The sequence below is a fragment of the Plutella xylostella genome, chromosome 16, assembly GCF_932276165.1.
Source record: "Plutella xylostella chromosome 16, ilPluXylo3.1, whole genome shotgun sequence".
NCBI lineage: Eukaryota > Metazoa > Arthropoda > Insecta > Lepidoptera > Plutellidae > Plutella > Plutella xylostella.
This window is the reverse complement of record NC_063996.1, coordinates 479,354-498,333: the sequence shown is the minus strand read 5'-3', so window position 1 is coordinate 498,333 and position 18,980 is coordinate 479,354. Positions and strand designations below refer to the sequence as shown.

At 44.0% G+C, this 18,980-nt stretch overlaps 1 protein-coding gene across 1 annotated transcript in view; it reads right to left on the bottom strand.

The window, feature by feature from the left end:
• LOC105384645 (eukaryotic translation initiation factor 4E transporter) overlaps positions 1-18,980 on the bottom strand; it is a 39,953-nt gene that overhangs the window by 11,785 nt on the left and 9,188 nt on the right. The window contains exons 2-19 of the mRNA XM_048626212.1: positions 16,208-16,379; positions 15,337-15,409; positions 14,329-14,441; positions 13,812-13,918; positions 12,728-12,875; positions 11,692-11,787; positions 11,288-11,359; positions 10,302-10,404; positions 9,587-9,691; positions 9,036-9,149; positions 7,898-8,006; positions 7,189-7,326; positions 6,637-6,767; positions 6,231-6,329; positions 5,860-5,949; positions 5,356-5,491; positions 4,807-4,925; positions 4,028-4,121 (exon numbers count right to left, since the gene is read on the bottom strand). Coding sequence (XP_048482169.1) covers positions 4,028-4,121; positions 4,807-4,925; positions 5,356-5,491; positions 5,860-5,949; positions 6,231-6,329; positions 6,637-6,767; positions 7,189-7,326; positions 7,898-8,006; positions 9,036-9,149; positions 9,587-9,691; positions 10,302-10,404; positions 11,288-11,359; positions 11,692-11,787; positions 12,728-12,875; positions 13,812-13,918; positions 14,329-14,441; positions 15,337-15,409; positions 16,208-16,379 — 2,019 coding nt within the window. The remainder of the gene's footprint in view (positions 1-4,027; positions 4,122-4,806; positions 4,926-5,355; positions 5,492-5,859; positions 5,950-6,230; positions 6,330-6,636; positions 6,768-7,188; positions 7,327-7,897; positions 8,007-9,035; positions 9,150-9,586; positions 9,692-10,301; positions 10,405-11,287; positions 11,360-11,691; positions 11,788-12,727; positions 12,876-13,811; positions 13,919-14,328; positions 14,442-15,336; positions 15,410-16,207; positions 16,380-18,980) is intronic.

Genomic DNA, 18,980 nt, shown 5'->3' with positions numbered 1-18,980 from the left:
GCTGTAGAAAAAGCTGGAGGTGTCAGGAGGTGTTTCTGGCCATTACAAAAAAGAAATGCCAGCGGCCCCGCCCCGCAGGCGGGACCTAGTAGGGCATATAACAGCTGCCCCTCGCAGGGGAAGGTACAGCACTCTTTACCCTCGCAGGGTACAAATTGCCGACCTTGTGCAAATGTAAGTAATGCACATGCCTCAGGCACACACAATGCACCCTCGCAGGGTGTTCAGAATTACTCATACCCTCCGCAAGGGCGTAATCATTATTGTGGAAATGGACAAGGTAACAACTTTCGAGGGCAGAACCCTCGAACTGGACAAAGGTCTCAAGAGCAACGCCAGCCAAACCGCGGTGGTCAGAAGCGCCCATCCTCATCTGGCTATAGAGGAAATAATAAAAGGCGAAGATATTGACTCGAACCGCTTCAGAGCGGGTCGACTAGGCGATTTTTACCAACAGTGGCAAACCAAAGGAGCACCGAGCTTCCTTCTGAACATAATTCAAGGGTATCGCATACCCTTTGTACAAAAACCGCCTCTAATTTATCCGGACACTGCCACAAGTCGATATCAAATCCCGGAATCAGAAAACATGACTGTAGTCATAAATCAAATGAAAGACCAGGAGGTACTAGAGGTGGCCCAGCCTTCCCCAAGCTTTCTGTCCACAATGTTTTTGGTACCCAAGAACGACGGCTCTGCAAGACCCATTTTCAATTTTAAGCACTAAATCAATTTGTCATGACGGAGAAGTTCAGCCTCTTGAACATTTATCGGATACCCAATTTTGTGCAGCACAAAGACTGGCTTTGCAAAATAGATTTGTCGCAGGCATATTTTCATTTAAAAATTTCTCAGAGCCACAGACGCTTTTTACGCATGATATACAAGAACGAACTTCTCCAAATGACTTGCTTACCGTTTGGTCTAAGCACAGCCCCCAAAACCTTCGCTGCTCTTACGAATTGGGTGGCACAGTACCTACGCCAACAAGGAATCAGAGTCGTGGTATTCTTGGACGATTATTTGCTGGCGAACCAAGAGTTCTGCGTTCTCCAGAACCATATCAGTCAGACATTAGAAGTCCTAGAGTCCTTGGGATGGATGGTGAATTATCAAAAGTCTCTGTTAACTCCACAGAGAAGCCTTACGTATCTAGGCATAGATTGGGACCCTTGGAGAAACGAAAAGAGGCTACCCGAGGACAAAGTAGCCACACTAACTCACAAAATAAATCAAAAGTTGGCAACTGGGAAAACAACCCTCAAAGAGCTTCAGAGTTTAGTGGGTCTCCTCAATTTCGCCAGTTTTGCCGTCCCCAAGGGCCGCCTGCATTATCGTGCTCTTCTCAATCTGCAAAATTCTCTGACCAAAACCAACATCACGACTTGTCACCGAATACCCGATTGTGCCAGGAAAGACCTAGAATGGTGGCTAATACATTGCTGCGAGTCTTCCCTAATTCATTATGCTCCACCGAGTCATTTTCTAACCACCGATGCATCGGATTTGGCCTGGGGGGCTCAATTAGACAACCTGGTATTGTCGGGATCGTGGAACGACGCAGAGCGTCCATTGCACTGCAATCAGAAGGAAATGCTGGCAATTCTAAAGGTATTAGAAGGTCATTGTCTGCTCCTGCGTCAATCCACAGTGATGGTTCAGTGCGACAACAAAACAGTTATCGCCTATCTCCGGAACGAAGGTGGAACCAAGTCATCCGCCCTACTGGATTTGACCTATCGAGTCTTCGAACTCCTAGACTTTTATCAGATTCATCTAAATCTGTTCCACTTACCGGGAAAATACAATGCTCACGCAGACCATCTGTCGCGATTACGTCGGCCACCAGAGTGGCACTTGAAACCAACGTGCACGGAAAAAGTGTTCATGAAATGGGGAATCCCTGTCATAGACCTCTTTGCATCAGAAAGGGCTCATGTTGTGTCCAATTACGTAACCCTGGATTTGAAAGATCACCAGGCAGTATTCCACGACGCCTTCTCTCAACCTTGGAATTACCAGTTGGCTTGGGTATTCCCACCGCCATTCCTCATACCCAGAGTGCTGGCTCATCTCAATCAGGCGACAGGGACGTTCCTGCTGGTAGTTCCCAGGTGGGAGAAGGTATTTTGGAGAGCAGATCTCCGACCTCGAGCGTTAGCTCCCCCTTACACATTATGGAACCTAGACAAAGTACTAGTGGACCTATCGACAGGTCTACCGCCCCCCAATGTCCAAGAGATGGAGCTAGAAGTGTGGAAGTGTGGGGGTGGGCAAAGGAACTGAATAGCTGGAATAATGACCAGGTACAGTTGCTAGAATCCTCCTGGCGCCCGTCTACACGTAAAACCTACAACGTTGCTTGGAATAGATGGGTTCAGTGGTGCCAAACTAATGATTGTAGTCCGACTTGTCCTGATGGTAGTGAGTTAGCCAAGTTTTTAGCTGATTTACATTTAATCCATGCATTATCATATAACACTATTCTTGTACATAAATCAGTGGTTTGCACACTTTGTAATGTTAATATGTCTGGCAAATTGTCGTCACATGCTTTAGTCAAACATGTAATGAAATCAATTGCCCTTAAAAAGCCAAAGGTTCATAAACCACCGGTCTGGAATGTTGATCAATTATCATTGTATTTACAAAATTACTCTGTTGATTTGTCTAATGTGTTTCAAGTTTCTCGGCACACCGCTATGTTGTTACTTTTAAGTTCAGGAAGAAGGATTCATGATCTGACCCTCCTTTCATGTGATGACAAGCATTGTATAAGATCAGATGATTGTATAATTTTTTGGCCTATCTGGGGATCGAAAACGGATACTTCAGAGTATAGGCAATCGGGTTGGAAACTCATACCTAATCAATCTTGTAGAAATCTCAATTCAATCTTTTGGATTAATCAATTGATTCTATTATTAGCTGATCGCCGGAAACAGGCAAATTGTAATCAATTGTTTATGTCATTTAGAGGTAAAGCTAAACCAGCGTCTCGCGCTATCATCGCCGGCTGGGTTAAATCATTATTAGTAGCAGCAGGTATTAAAGCAACACCTGGGAGTGTACGCTCTGCTGTAGCGTCGAATAACTGGCTCAATAATTATCCTCTTGAAGAGATTTTATCCAGAGGAAACTGGCGTAGTGCAAACACTTTTAAAAACTTTTACAGGCGCGAAGTAATGCCTGTTTCGAGAGTAAATAATATAGCTAGTACTTTTGATTCAATTGATTAAATAATTTTAATGATTTTTTGTTTATATAAGTAGGTGATTTCCCTTATCAAACTGTTTTTATAGTTATTGGTTAAAATAATATACTACTTTATTTTTTTTTCATACTTGAATCTTTTATTTTGAGTTCATTATTTTACGCACACACATATTCACATTGGCGTCCAGTTGCATTCTACTACCAGGCGATAACAAACACGTCTCAATAGCTATAAGCTTCGAACAACGGTCAAGTCAAATTAATATGAGCGTTTTACCTACCAATAAAACGCTTATTAATTTACTTACCTTGTTCGAAGCTTATAGGATAATCTCTGCCTGGTAAATTTCGACTCAATGATGAGCAAATGTGGGGCGACTTCCGACCACGTCATCGCCCCACCTGCGGTAGTAGAATGACGACAAGCGAAAGAGACAGCGCTATAGGGAAGAAAGAGACGGCACTATTTAGGCGGGAAACATGGCACCTATCTCAATAGCTATAAGCTTCGAACAAGGTAAGTAAATTAATAAGCGTTTTATTGGTAGGTAAAACGCTCATATTAAGTGCTCTCAAATAATTCGATTTTCTAGTAAGAAAAAAAAGTTTTTACAGTGATAAAATTTAATCTACTCTTCAGAATCGTTCCAAATATCAAACTAAAAATAACACAATCCAAATACTTTTTATTTTATAATTATAATTTATAGATTAGTATGTTTATTTATGACCTTGATATTTATAAGTTACAATTTAGTACCATCCTCACTTCTCACACAAACATACACTAGTAACAACAGCTGGTACACACCTGGATGCGGCAGCGGCGACAGGCGGAGCGGCTGGTGGTGCGGCGGCACCACGAGGTGCGCGGGCGGCGCCGGCAGCGGGGACCCGCCCATTTGCTGTGGAGAGAGAAGGGTATTAGTAATATACTTATATTAGTAATTATTTTCTGGTGTCGCTGTATGAGTAGAGCTAAAGGTATTACGGCTGCGCTACTTATCGTCGCAATGAAAGGATTTCAGTTTCGCCAAACAATACCCATCCACTCTGTTGTTTCGACGCAATCCTTGGGTTGTTGCTGCTGCATCAGAGCTGGTGGTATACCTGTCGGTGCTGGTGCAGACTGCAGAATGGACAGCTGCAGGTGCTCTGCAGCCCCGGCTTGCCTGCCTCTGTGGTCTAGTGGTAGAAGCTTCGCTTCATGACCCAGAGGTCCCGGGTTCGATTCCCGTGTGGGACCATCAATTTGTGTTTCAAAATTGTGGTTCTAAGTTTGGTTAGGACATAGAAGGCTGATCACCTGTTGTCCGAAACAGTGAAACGATCCATGCTGTCGGATGGGCATGTAAAGCAGTCGGTCCTGCGCCTAGCTCTCTCCAGTCGTGTCGGTCAATCCGTCCCATTGGGCTATGAGAGTGATGGAACAGAGAGTGCTCCTGTGTACTGCGCACACACTTGGGCACTATAATCTACTCCTGCGTAGATGGCTGATCTCAATTTGGATTGACCGCCGTGGTCGAAATTCGGCTAGGAGGACATTATTAGCCCCGGATTGTAGCTGCTGCATCAGAGCTGGTGGTATACCTGTCGGTGCTGGTGCAGGCGCAGGATGGACAGCAGCAGGTCGCGGTGGCGGGACTGCAGCCCCGGGTTGCCGAGCTGCTGCATCAGGTGCGTCACTGTGATCTCGCCTGCCTTCAGACCTGGGGTAAGGAAGGAGTGGAATTATTATCAGTAGCAGTTGCGAAAGGGTGTACTAAAAAGCAAGTATCTAGCAATTTAAAGTTACATTCTTCGTCCTCTTGGAGGAGCAGGTAGTAAGTAAGCCTTGTTTCGGAGTCTGGATTCGTTAGTTTGAATCTCGCCCAAGTCAAACATTCGTGTATTGGATATCTGGTTGTCCTATATTTACATAAAAATCAGCTGTCCGACACCTATATTACAGGCTTTGTAGAAATATTATCGAACGGAGAGTAGTTTGTAAAAATTTACGTTCATCAGAAAACTTTATATTTATACGATGAATAAACACATTTGACTTTGACTTTTTGTATTTGCGGTTGGTTTGCAGTGTCTGAGAAATCCCCAAATAAATACAACTATTATAGTATACATATCGTCTGGTGTACCAACCGTGTATAATAGCCTGTGCCTCCGGACGCTGAAGCAGCTCCCTATCCACCGGGGGGGGCATGTTGCCCCCCGCGCCCCCCATGGCCGCCCCCGCGCCCCCCATGCCGGCGGGCATCTCTGGCGGCTGTTGTTGGCGCTGCAAATGTCATTATGTTCTTGTAGGAGTTCTGATAGGAGGTGCGGGATGGAGGAGGTTAAATAGTGTAAAGGTATTTTTTTTGCAGATTTAGGTCTGCTATATAGGTCTTCTTACATGGGTTTATTTATGAAAATATTTATTGTAAGGATCAGGCAGCTAGATTAGTCATAGTACAACCCAAGAACAATTCAATGGTCATTGTCTGAGCGTTTACAAATTAACCCCCTTATTCATAAAAAAAGTTTATACATAGTAAATAAAAGTTTATAGTTCATAGTAAGACTGTAGCAGGGGGGTGGGCCAACGTGTTTTTTTACCCCCGGCATAAAAAGTGGGGTGTTATAAGTTGATCGTGATGTGTGTACCTGTTGCACCTGCAGCAGCTTGTACACCAGCTCCTGCGGGATGTGCGGCGGCGGCGGCGCCTTCTGCTGCTCCATGCTCTTGTTTAGCATCTGACAAACACACAACATTATTCTAAACCTGTAAGCTCCGGAAAGCGCGATATCGAGCGATAACGCACGAGACACAATAGATTTTAAATGTGGCCTATTTCACGGGGTTCAACCGGTTAATTATAGACAGGTAGTCGGTAGTAGCTGGGTGAGCAAGGCAGATGATTCAAGGGTTATGCCGATGATGTAAATAATAGCGATTCACACATAAACCTAGTCAGAATTCACTAGGCAAGTTTGTGCAGTTTAGGGAAATCTTATAGCAATGTATATAATATTACCTGCAGTAGACTCATGGGTTGCGGCTGCGGCTGCGGCGGCGGCGGCGGTTGCGGGCGGTGCTCAGCCGGGACCGCGTGTCCGCCCGATACTTGCGCCAACTAGGGAGAAAAAATTATATTTTCAAATCTAAAGATTCTTATGACAAATTCGAGGATTACCTTTGAAAGACTGTTTATTTATTTATTTGTGGTTCTAGGTAAAACTTTTTTTTCTAGTATAGGTAAATAGGTGATATAAAGAAAGCTAAACTTTATTTGGCACGGAACGCAAGACAAACGCAACGCATCACAAAAATCTTCCGCTCTCCCGCATCGCCTGTCCTCGACAGCGAACGCTAGAAAAAACTATTTTCACGTCTTGTCTTGCGCATCCTGCGGCCCATGCTAGGTATTTGTTGTTACTCACGAGTCTCTTGAACGCGGTGAGGTCGTGGTCGGGCAGCGGCGCGGGCTGCGGTCTGAGGCGCGCCTCTAATTCCTCCAGCGAATGGATCTTGCCTCCGCCGGCGTTGGCTGCCGCTGCTGCTACGTTCATCTCTGTGGAGTATGGATGGGCTGTTAGTGTTTGTGAAACGTGTGTCGCGTGAAGAGACCTATGTCCAGTAGTTGGTCAGAGGATGTTAGAGGATAGGTGCATAATTTGTGGAAATCTATAGAAAGTTTAAAAGGTAAGTCATTATGAAAAGATGCGAATACTTCAATGAAAAAGCTAGGGAGCAACAGCTTGTTCGCTCATAAATGGAACATAATTATTTCACTATTTAGTTCTTGTATCATGATATAGGCTGCAAAGAAATTTGACCCCTTCTCAGAGTTCTGTGCAGGTTACACAGTAGTGTCCTGTACAGAAACCCAAGGACGGCCGCAACATGGGTTCATTATTGATGGCGACAAACTCACAGCGCCGTATTTATGGGGAATCGCGATAACGAGCCCATGTAGCGGCAGGTGTACATACGGTGGTCGTCCACGTTGGCGCGGCGCAGCAGCTCGAGCAGCGAGGGCGGCGGCGCGGGGCGCGCGGGGGAGATGGGCGCGAACTGCTGCTGCGAGCCCGCCGCCGGATTGTTGAGGGAAGTGTCCGACGAGTCGAGATCTGTGGAGTGTTGGTGTTGGTTTTAGCTTGTAGAAACTTCAAAGGTATCATATACAACATCGTCTTCAACTACAAAAAGAGTTAGGCGATACAAAGCAGTGCATCTTGTTTATTAGGATACACGTAATGGACGACACTATTTAGAAACCCAAAAGGGTGCGGAATGGAATATGTCTAAAACGCGCGACGTCATTGGAGCGCCATGCCGCTCGACCGCCATGCGACTATAGCGGCGATGACGCGCTGCGAATCATCTCTTATCATCCTCAATAACATTATATAAACGTGAAAGTTTGTTTGTTCCTCTCACATAGGAAATCAGCTGTATACATTTTTATTGAATTTGGCAGGTAGTAAATGAATGAATGAATAAATGAATAAATATAATAAATAAATTTCACAAATAAGCTTAACCTAATACATCCCACAAAACCAAGTACATTTCCACAAAACCAAGTACATTTTAGTAAGCTAACCACCCATAGATAGGCAACTTTTTCATCCCGAAATTCCCACGCCACACATGACTTCCAGTGTACCTACAGTACCTAGTAACATAATTCCTACTAACCATTGACCATGTTGTTGAGCAGTCTCTCGTAGTGTCGGTTGTCGTGCGTGGGGCTCTCGCGCCGGAACCAGCGGCTGAAGCGGCTGCCCTCCGTCTCGCTGCCGCCGTTCTGCGGATTGGAACACCAAGTTAGTATAGGTTGTAGAGGGAAAAGCCGGTGACTGGCTTGCAATTGATGGGTGATAAGCGTTTTGGGTTTAACGGCGAAGAAGACGAAATTTAAAATACATGGTGCAAAAAACCGGCCAAGTGCGAGTCGGGCTCGCGCACAAAGGGTTCCGTAGCAGCAAATATAACTTAACCAAAATTACAGTTAAATCAACCTATCTCAAAAACTATAAGAGATACTTTGATCAAACCAAAAATCGTTGAAAGAGTTAATTAGCATGCATCACCTCTATTTTTTTTAGAATTTTATACCCCGTAGTTATAAAAATAGAGGGGGGGGGACATACTTTTTACGACTTTGAGAGCTGATATCTCAAAAACCGTTCACTTTAAGAAAAATGTTTTTTAGAAAACTTTATATCATTTTAAAAGACCTTTCCATTGATACCCCACACGGGTATGTACATCGAAAAAAAAAATTTCATCCCTCAGTTACATGTATGGGGGGCCCCACCCCCAATTCTTTTTTTTACTATTTAGTGTCATATTTTTGTAGCGGTTCATACAACACATATTCCCATCAAATTTCATCACTGTAGTACTTATAGTTTCCGAGTAAATCGGCTGTGACAGACGGACAGACGGACAGACGGACAGACGGACATGACGAAACTATAAGGGTTCCGTTTTTGCCATTTTGGCTACGGAACCCTAAAAACGACCTCAAAAGTTATGAGGAATGAAACTTGAGAAGTGCTGAACTGAAAGTAGGGGGAAGGAAAGTAATGGAGCCGGCCGTAATGGTTTTGCGTTATGATTGGCCGCACTCATGGGGCCAAGAAATTCACGTGACATGCTTGTTTAGGCGCATTCTATTCAAAGCCCCCCTTATAATAATACGCCCTCTTTAAAACTGTTCATCAAAAGTAAATAGATTCATGAGCTTTCAGTCCACAGAACATCACATCCAACTAACGTTTTTCCCACGAAACTGTACATAGTTAATGGACAAAACCTTCGCTATACTCACAGTGAGCACGTCCGGGATGGAGTCGAACTTGAGGAAGTCGTCGAGGTTGAAGTCCGCGGCCTCCGCGCCCGCCGCGCCCTCCGAGCCCTTCGACTCCACGCCAGAGTCCTTATCCTGGAGAGGAAAAAGACAAAGTTAATCATAGCCTTATAATACATGCTGTATTGGACAATAAATGAAAAAAGAGCGGTGGTAGCTCAGTCGGGTAAGCGCCGGAAATGCTGATTCGAATCACGGTGCTGACATGTATCTATTAATTCTTTGGAATTTAAATACAATGTATACCATCGCTCTCACGGTGAAGGCAAATATCGTGAGGAAACCAGCACATGTAGATTCTAGTCTAGAAAGATGAGACTGGAATGGTCAGTGTGTAGTCTCTTTAATAAATAAAGATTATAACAAAACAATATTCTGGAGTGTACCCTATGTGCACTATATTAAAAAACGGCGATACGGTTCGCGACCTATCACAAAAGTACAGCGAAAAGCGGGTGTGACTACCCTTTCGGTCGTAAGCATAATATTATATACATATATGTAAAACTCACGTTGCTAACAGTGCTGGTGTCAGTGGAGTCGTCCTTGGGGGGCGCGGGCGAGGGCGCGCGGCGCGGCGGCGGCGACTTGGTCTCCGACCGGTTGTTGTTCCACTTCTGTAAGAGTTAGTAGAGGTTAGTGCCCGGAATTGATGGTACAGATATTTAGAAACAGCTAGGTATAGTATTAATAGATTGTGGTACTTATACAATAGATGGCTGAGACATTCAAAAGTGTACCTATTGTATAACCTTGGTCTTGTCACACCATGTTTACGTAGATAGTCCGGTAATAATGTCTGCCGAGCAATCTGCATTGGAACATTCATCCCCGCGATATACTCATGCTCGGAGTGGCAGAGCGGTGGCAGCTCAGTCGGGTAAGCGCCCGCTTCTCACGCCAGAGATGCGGGTTCGAATCCCGGCGCTGACATGTACCAACTCTTGTCTTTTAACTTAAGTACAATTTACCATCACTCTTACAGTGAAGGAAAAACATCATAAGGAAACCTGCATATCTAGATTTAGCACATCTAGATATGTGAACCCACCAACCCGCAGCAGTGGACCAGCGTAGTGGGAAATGGTCCAAGCTTAGGAAGGAAGTTTAGACCTTGGGGATATAAACAACGGTTCCTTTCGAGAGAGCCGGAATAGATACTCATGCTCTCTTTAGTATTCTTGCTTAATGTGCGCCGCGCAACATGACATGTAACATGATACTCACGTCCTCTTTAGTGTTGTTCCCGGTGCCGTTGCGCTTGTCTCTGGTCTCGTCGAAGCCGCGCAGCTCGATCGTATCGTGTTGCGACGTCGGCCCGCCGCTAAACCTGCAACATTATTGTCCATTTGAGTATTTTATCCACAGGGGGACAGACACGACATATGACAGATTGAGAAAAAGAGACGTTTATTTACATTAAGCCTAAGAGAGAAACGATAAGCTAATACAGGTTCTGCAAATCTGCATCCTTTTCTAGTGTCGCTTTTTAGGGTTCCGTAGCCAAAATGGCAAAAACGGAACCCTTATAGTTTCGTCATGTCCGTCTGTCCGTCTGTCCGTCTGTCCGTCTGTCACAGCCGATTTACTCGGAAACTATAAGTACTACAGTGATGAAATTTGATGGGAATATGTGTTGTATGAACCGCTACAAAAATATGACACTAAATAGTAAAAAAAAGAATTGGGGGTGGGGCCCCCCATACATGTAACTGAGGGATGAAATTTTTTTTTTCGATGTACATACCCGTGTGGGGTATCAATGGAAAGGTCTTTTAAAATGATATAAAGTTTTCTAAAAAACATTTTTCTTAAAGTGAACGGTTTTTGAGATATCAGCTCTCAAAGTCGTAAAAAGTATGTCCCCCCCCCTCTATTTTTATAACTACGGGGTATAAAATTCTAAAAAAAATAGAGGTGATGCATGCTAATTAACTCTTTCAACGATTTTTGGTTTGATCAAAGTATCTCTTATAGTTTTTGAGATAGGTTGATTTAACTGTAATATTATATTTGCTGCTACGGAACCCTTTGTGCGCGAGCCCGACTCGCACTTGGCCGGTTTTTTTAAAACATTAAAGTAGCAATTCATTTTAAAACGAGATCTATTCATATCGATCTCCTGGGATGAATAGCCCAAAATAAATAAAGTCGGTTAAAAATTTGAATTTGAATTTTGCTTTCGAACTTATATGCGGATTGAAGTTACTTACCATTCGGGTTCATCTTCCTTATCAAATCGTCGTTGATTGAAGCGACCACTGCCAGATCTACGGTTGTCCTCTCTGCAAAACAGAATAATATTTTAGAAAAAAATAGTAATATAAGAAAGTTATAATAATAGTTTTCTAGCCGATTACAGTACAAGCAACCGGTAGTGGATGGATGAGAAAGGCAGAGGAAAGAGTCATGTGGCACTCCTCGGGATAGCCAGTGGATGATTACGGTCTGATAATGAAGAATATTGCATAGTGAGTGTCATTTCAATTACTACATTTGTTCAATACTGTATTCAGTGATGTTAACAATGAATAAACAACTTGAATTCTTATTGTTACAAATGCCACACCAATACAGCTTCTAACACTATAACCACAAAGTTGACAATGTAACGTACCGGTCGCGGCCTCCCTTCTCGTTGTTGAACCGTTCCTCCCGTTCCCTCTTGATGTCAGAGGAGTAGGAGTCGCGCCCAAACGAGCGCCGCTCGAACCTAAGGGAAACAAACAATGGTCACTTATACATTCACTTGAAAATTGCCTCATGAATGAAGAAAAAACCGGCGGGCATCTTGCACTATTGGGGATAACCCAGCACTTAAAAGGGGACCTAAAGTGTATTAGTGAAATTACGTTGTTTTTATACCTACTTTGTAAAATGAATGACTGAATGAGCCCTGACATTCTAATTTCATTTCCAGGCTTAGATATATCATGCTGCACATTTAGGTTTCGGCTTAGTATACCCCTTCTTACAACAACCTGTATGTGTGTGTGTGTGTGTGTGTACTCACTTGTCGGTGTTGCCGCGCGTGTCGCTACGCGTATCGCTACGGGCCTCGGTTCGCGGCGGGCGGTAGGGCTCGGGCTCGGTGCGCTCCCCGCTACATGTGTGTGTGTGTGTGTGTGTGTGTGTGTGTGTGTGTACTCACTTGTCAGTATTGCCACGCGTGTCGCTACGCGTATCGCTACGGGCCTCGGTTCGCGGCGGGCGGTAGGGCTCGGGCTCGGTGCGCTCCCCGCTACATGTGTGTGTGTGTGTGTGTGTGTGTACTCACTTGTCAGTATTGCCACGCGTGTCGCTACGCGTATCACTACGGGCCTCAGCGCGCGGCGGGCGGTAGGGCTCGGGCTCGGCGCGCTCCCCGCTACATGTGTGTGTGTGTGTGTATACTCACTTGTCGGTGTTGCCACGCGTGTCGCTACGCGTATCACTACGGGCCTCAGCGCGCGGCGGGCGGTAGGGCTCGGGCTCGGCGCGCTCCCCGCTACATGTGTGTATGTGTGTGTATACTCACTTGTCGGTGTTGCCGCGCGTGTCGCTACGCGTATCACTACGGGCCTCAGCGCGCGGCGGGCGGTAGGGCTCGGGCTCGGTGCGCTCCCCGCTACATGTGTGTGTGTGTGTGTGTGTGTGTGTGTGTGTGTACTCACTTGTCGGTGTTGCCGCGCGTGTCGCTACGCGTGTCACTACGGGCCTCGGTTCGCGGCGGGCGGTAGGGCTCGGGCTCGGTGCGCTCCCAGGGCGCGGCGGTCACCACGTCGCGCACCATGATGCGGCCCGAGCCGATGCGGCGCGCCGCTGTTGAATGTGTTGCACGGTTAGTTACGCGCCGTGATATGAAGGGAGTGGGGTATAAAGTTGTGGGGGAAATTGTCAATTATTCGTAAAAGATTGTCTAGAGCAAAACCGATTTTAGTGTGATTGTGAGCTATTGTTTACAAATAAATAATATCTATGTATCATTAACTGAAGGCGGTGAAGTCTAGATCATAAATAGTAAGCGCTTCTTCCTGGCTTGCTGGTAGCAAATACTAAATCTGGTCTAGAGTTTTTCACCTTCCTAAGAGGATTATTCAATCAGCGTAGTGCGTAGATAAATAAATAACTCAGGGCGTCTTGCACAACAAAGTTAAATAAAATTAAATAGTTTGTCTCTTGCTCTGACAGTATAATGTCAGAGCAAGAGGTCATAGATTTAATTTTATTTAACTTTGTTGTGCAAGACGCCCTCAGACTTATAAGATATTATTATATGAGTACTTTGATTGACTTTTGATTTACAATAAAATTACTAAAATTTGTCAGCAGTTTTATACAACGCACGTTAGGTCTTCAAACGTATACGTCACCTGTAACTGTTGTTTTACTATAGGCCGTCTGTTTATTTCAAACTAATATTCAAAAGCATTGCGCTTTTCAATATTTGTGTCCTGGCCATGACATATCGAATTTAAATATACTTAAGATACGTAAATGGTATACGATGAGGTTCACGAAACCACCAAAATTCAATCCAAAGGAAGGCGTTTCTATTTCACAATCTATTCTAATGATATCTAATGGTGTATACTGCATACCTGCGGCTATAATAACCAACTTTTAATATAGCAGATTCAAAAGCTGCATCAAAATGATACCAATGAAATCTAACATAAAACACTATTCGTAAATATTGACTACAACCACAAAGATACTTCTAAGAGGGATCAGGTATGTATACAGGGTGGCACATACCTTGCTGGTCGTGCTTGGGCGCGGGCAGCGGCGACTCGGGGCGGGTGCGCGCCACGTGCGGTGGCGGCGCCGGCACGCCCGGAGCCCCGCAGCCTGACGTGAACGACCTGGAATAAGGTCATGTTATTACTGATGGTCATCATTCCATCATCATTGGCCACTGCATATTGACAGATTGTTGTTGCAGCGGCTGTGGGTTTTGAGAGCCACATTTTCTCTTGTGACTGAACAGGCCTTACACTGCTTGCCACATCGCAAAGCCGCTCAATGCTACGGATGGTCAGAAATGCTCTAATGGAAAAAGGGAAGCTTGTGTAGTAGTGAGCTGGTAAAAACCATTGTCTATTGACACTAAGATTTATCTAGTGAAGACCACGAATAGGCAAGCGTATCGTCCTACCGCCCGATTGACCGACGACCTTAGACAGAGCCAGCTACACGACTGTGTCTGGAGGGAAGCCTAGAACAGCGTTGTGGCGCTCCTCGGAAGAGACATCAGCAGTAAATCCCTCCATACCTGCGTTGCGGCGACAGCACGATGCCGGCGGGGCTGGGCTCGCTCTCCTTGCGCACGCGCTCGCGCGGGTCCGCCGAGCGACGTTCGCGCTCGCGCTCGCGACCGTACACACCCTGTATAAGGGACAGATTCATGTATCAAATGTGTAATTGTAAATACAGTGGCTGGGGGACAGACAAGAGCACGAGAAACGAAATAGAAAATAAGTACTTTAACATTGATAAGAGCACTGTACTCTCTGGGATACTTAGAAATGAGTTTATAAATACAGTGAAACCTGGTTAAGTGAGACTTCAAGGGTCCTGCAATATCGTTTCACTTATAGAGGTATTCCACTTACCCAGTGTCTCAGATATACAGGTACAAATAAATATCTGTCTCATTTACAGAGGGTTCCATTAATAGAGGTGAGAATACAGGTTATTTCAGTAATACAGGTGCAATCATTAAATAAAATTAATTTAATATATAATTTTTATTCATTAATTAAAATTCAGCACAAACAGCAGCATTCAGCGTATCTTCACACTTTCATAAAAGGATATTAAATTCAGTTTTTCACGTAATGATAACGATTGTAGCTTTCGTTTTGGCATTTTTCAAATTTAAACATCTGTATGATAGTAAAGCGAAACTAAAACTAAAGGTAATTGATTAATAAATACATTGAACTGAACTGAACTGAAGCTCAAAATTTGTACTTACGTACCTGGAATTACGTGTGGAATATGTGGGTAGAATAAGAATGAGTAAAACAAAGAATGTTATCTCAGTTACAGAGGTTTATGCATAAAAAATTTACTCGATGTCTCAGTTATAGAGGTAACTATGATGATAAATCGAAAGAACAAATCCCAGTTATAGAGGCTTACCTCGTCCCACTAACAGCGGTAATTCAGTGCCGAAGTGTTGGGACCTCAGCATGAGTTCCAGCTATGGTGGTTTCTCACTTATCCAGGTCCCACTTAACCAGGTTTCACTGTATAAAAACTTAATAGGTAAGTATACCTTATCGGTGGGTGCGTCCCCCCGCGCCCCTCGGTCCTCATCGTTGGGCGAGTCGGGACGTTTCTTCAACACTCTGTGGAAAAATTAACATATATTTTATTAATTCTAATAGGGAATATGCACGTTTTTCAAATAAAGGACAAATATTATTTTTAATAAACTTTGTTATGTCAGAATTATGCCTGCATCAATATTTCTGATTATAATTAATTTTTGAGCGAGTAAATAATTGTTGAAAGTACAAAAAGAAATTTAATCTTTGAAACGTGACGGATTTTCTTAGAGCGGATGTGACGATGTGTCAATCTCTGAATAGTCTATACCCATAGAACTGAGCGTCGGCGCGACTAGCGAGAGTCATTATTCTGAGCCGTGAAACGAACGTGATGACGTCACACCTCTTCACACAAAGTTTTTGGCGTTTATACTAGACGAGTCGGTTATAAATTTTTAACTTTCTTTAAAATAACTTAGATTACTTTTTTTGGCATTGATTTTTTTATTATTATTATAAAGCGATGTAAAACTATCGAATAAGAATAAGTATAAAAAAAATACGTGCATATTCCCGATTACCTAATAGGCTACTCTTTTTTAAAGTAGGTCTAAACTTCCGAGGACCGATTGTTGTGGCGCTCCTTGGGAGAGGCCTATGTCCAGCAGTGGATGATTATTGGCTAATGATGATCTCCGCTATTCGCGGTTTTGTGTACTGGGGGCCCCTATAATCATCATCAGCCAATAATCATCCAATGCTGGACATAGGCCTCTCCCAAGGAGCGCCACAACACTCGGTCCTCGGCCTTCCTCATCCAACCACTACCCGCCACCCCTATAATTGCACTGTAAGTAGGTATTACGAAACACTCACAGCGCGAGCGCCTCGCTGCCGCGCAGCGCCGCGTCGAGCGCCGTGCGGCTGTGCGGTGAGTTGCGCAGGCGCAGCAGCTCCTCGCGCGAGTAGACCAGCGCGCGCCGCGCCGGGCCCAGCGCCAGCACCGCCGGGTCGCCGCCGCCGCCGCCGCCGTAGCACTCCTCGTCTCCTGGAGGGTGGAGGATCATGTTAGTTGTAATAATACGTAGGTGGTCTGAAAAGTTTCCGACCTCAACGTGAAGATGGCAGCACACATCAATTAAAGTCAGGGAATGTAATGGTGCATCTTTTGACAGCAACACTTCAAAGTTTCAGCGATTTTTGACGCGCGGTTTTTATTTGACAGTCGCTTGAGTGAGTCGATGTGAGTGGCCTCATTTGCAAAAAAAGAAAATTCTGTTTCACCAAAACAACGCCCCGTCGCACATCTCAACGGTTGCCATGGCGAAAATCCATGAATTCCGGTTTGAACTGCCTGACCATCCACGTTACCACCAGATCTAGCCACAAGCGACTTCTTTCTGTTCCCTCATCTAAAAACTGCGCTCGGAGGACAAAGATTTTCGACTTCCAGATTGACTCACTCAAGCGACTGTCAAATAAAAACAGCGCGTCAAAAATGGCTGAAATTTTGAAGTGTTGCTGTCAAAAGATGCACCATTACATTCCCTGACTTTAATTGATGTGTGCTGCCATCTTCACGTTGAGGTCGGAAACTTTTCAGACCACCCACGTAATGTGTTATTTGGAATGAGGAGGCCGTTGACAGGGATAGGTGGAAGACCGATGGTGACTTTGTGGCCTTTGTGCAGCAGTACCTACCTAGGACACAAAAGATTTAGTGCAAAACATACAAATTTGAGTAGGTACTTATTAGTTTTTTTATACAGTAGGACGGCCTTGCCGCTAAAATCTCTCCAATTTATTTATTTATTTTATTTAATATACAAAATGCATAGGTACAATAAAAGATGCAGAGAATTTAGCTAAACTAGTATACAAGGGCGGACTTTTCGCCTAAACGCGCTAAATCTCTTCCAGTCAACCCTGTATCCTCGATATGCTGGAGCCGTGGTAAACTACATTAGTAAGTGAGAGAGAAACGGTCAGTCTTAGCAAGAAACAAGTCTAGCGTGAAGTTTAATTGATAAAACGATAAACTAAGTTCAATAAAAGAGTACACTACAAATAAAGTAACCGCTCCGACGCTATTCGTCTATTGCGGCGAAGACACACCAACACACTACCAACCCTCTTTTACCAGCGCTCAAACATGCAACATCCTCAAAGAATCAAGATACGTGATTTGTATTGTAACAAACAATCCGTGTCATCTCGAGCTACGTCACGAGGTAGATCGATACCCGATACAGAACGCTACACGATCGCACCTCGTACTAACTTGCCAAATAGACTCGCGAATTCACAATGTAACAAGCTCATTTTCATTGCAAAATACGGACAAGTATTGGCCATAATATTATTTTGATGTTTAGTCGCACTCGTATTATTTTATTTGTATCCATTATAGACTAAGCAATAATAGGATATGTACCTACCATACGACTACCTATAACGAAATGAATATGAATGATATAGAAAAATAATGATTCAATATTTGTTATCAAAACAAGTTTATTAATAACGCTGCGATACGAAATAGTTTGGAGGCTGGAGAAAATATCGGCTACTGAAATAATCAACAAAATCTCAACGCCACGTTAAACATTTCAAGGTGAAACGAGACTCGAGAACAAAACCCAAAAAGGGTGATAAAATTTGATCGAAGTGAATAAAACAACCAACACAGCCAGTGCAAAGGGTGTGTGGCTGCAATGCGCACCGGACCGCGTCCGCTAATTCAGTCACACGACTAATCAACACACATTGAACAACATATCGCACTGCATACAAAGTAGGGTGCATGGAAGGAGCATCCCCGAGTGACAAATATCAACTGTGTTATTTGTTACGTCCGGTACACCCTGCGGCCGCTTCACGGGTTTGTTATCGACGTCGATAAACTCGTTTAATGCACGATCCACCAATCACAGGCGTAACGTGATATATGAACGTTTATCGACGTCGATAACGAACCCATGCAGCGGCAGCGGGTAGACAGCGACTGATGCCATTCTGACTAGGTAATCCTTTCACAACGGTGGCAAATCCTATCCCAGCTCTAGTATACAGAGACGCTAAAAAGAAACATACAAAGTGAATTTCCATGTGCCAACAATTCGGTAAAGTTATTAAGCTCCGGGGGTCAGATTTAATAATAAGCTCGTGACCTAGATATAAGTTTCCGTAAATACAAGCAATAATATTATGCTTTGAAAGTTATTCACCCGCGAACTCAAAGGGTAATGTTATTATTATTATTATACCTGTGACTGTTTTTGGTGTCGTAAAAACGGGTGGACTCGGATAAAACATTTAAATAAAACCTTATACTAAACTCGATGTGGGGTGATCAAGATCAACAGTTATCTTCCACTGCTGGAAGTAGCAACCACACCGGTAAACAGTTCTTCAATAAGCATTAACCATTCCCTATCCCCAAAAGCGGCAAAATACATTGAGTATTCGTTGGCCAAAATGTATGTGTGCACATCCATCCGGTACTGAAACCAAATCAACAGTCGCGACTGCACACATCACAGACGCACAAAATGAAAAATCAATATTTCAGGGAAAAAGGAATCGTATTTAAAAAAATAAAGTAAAAGAGATGAGCGACCGACGCTTCAAAGGCTTACATTTTCCATTT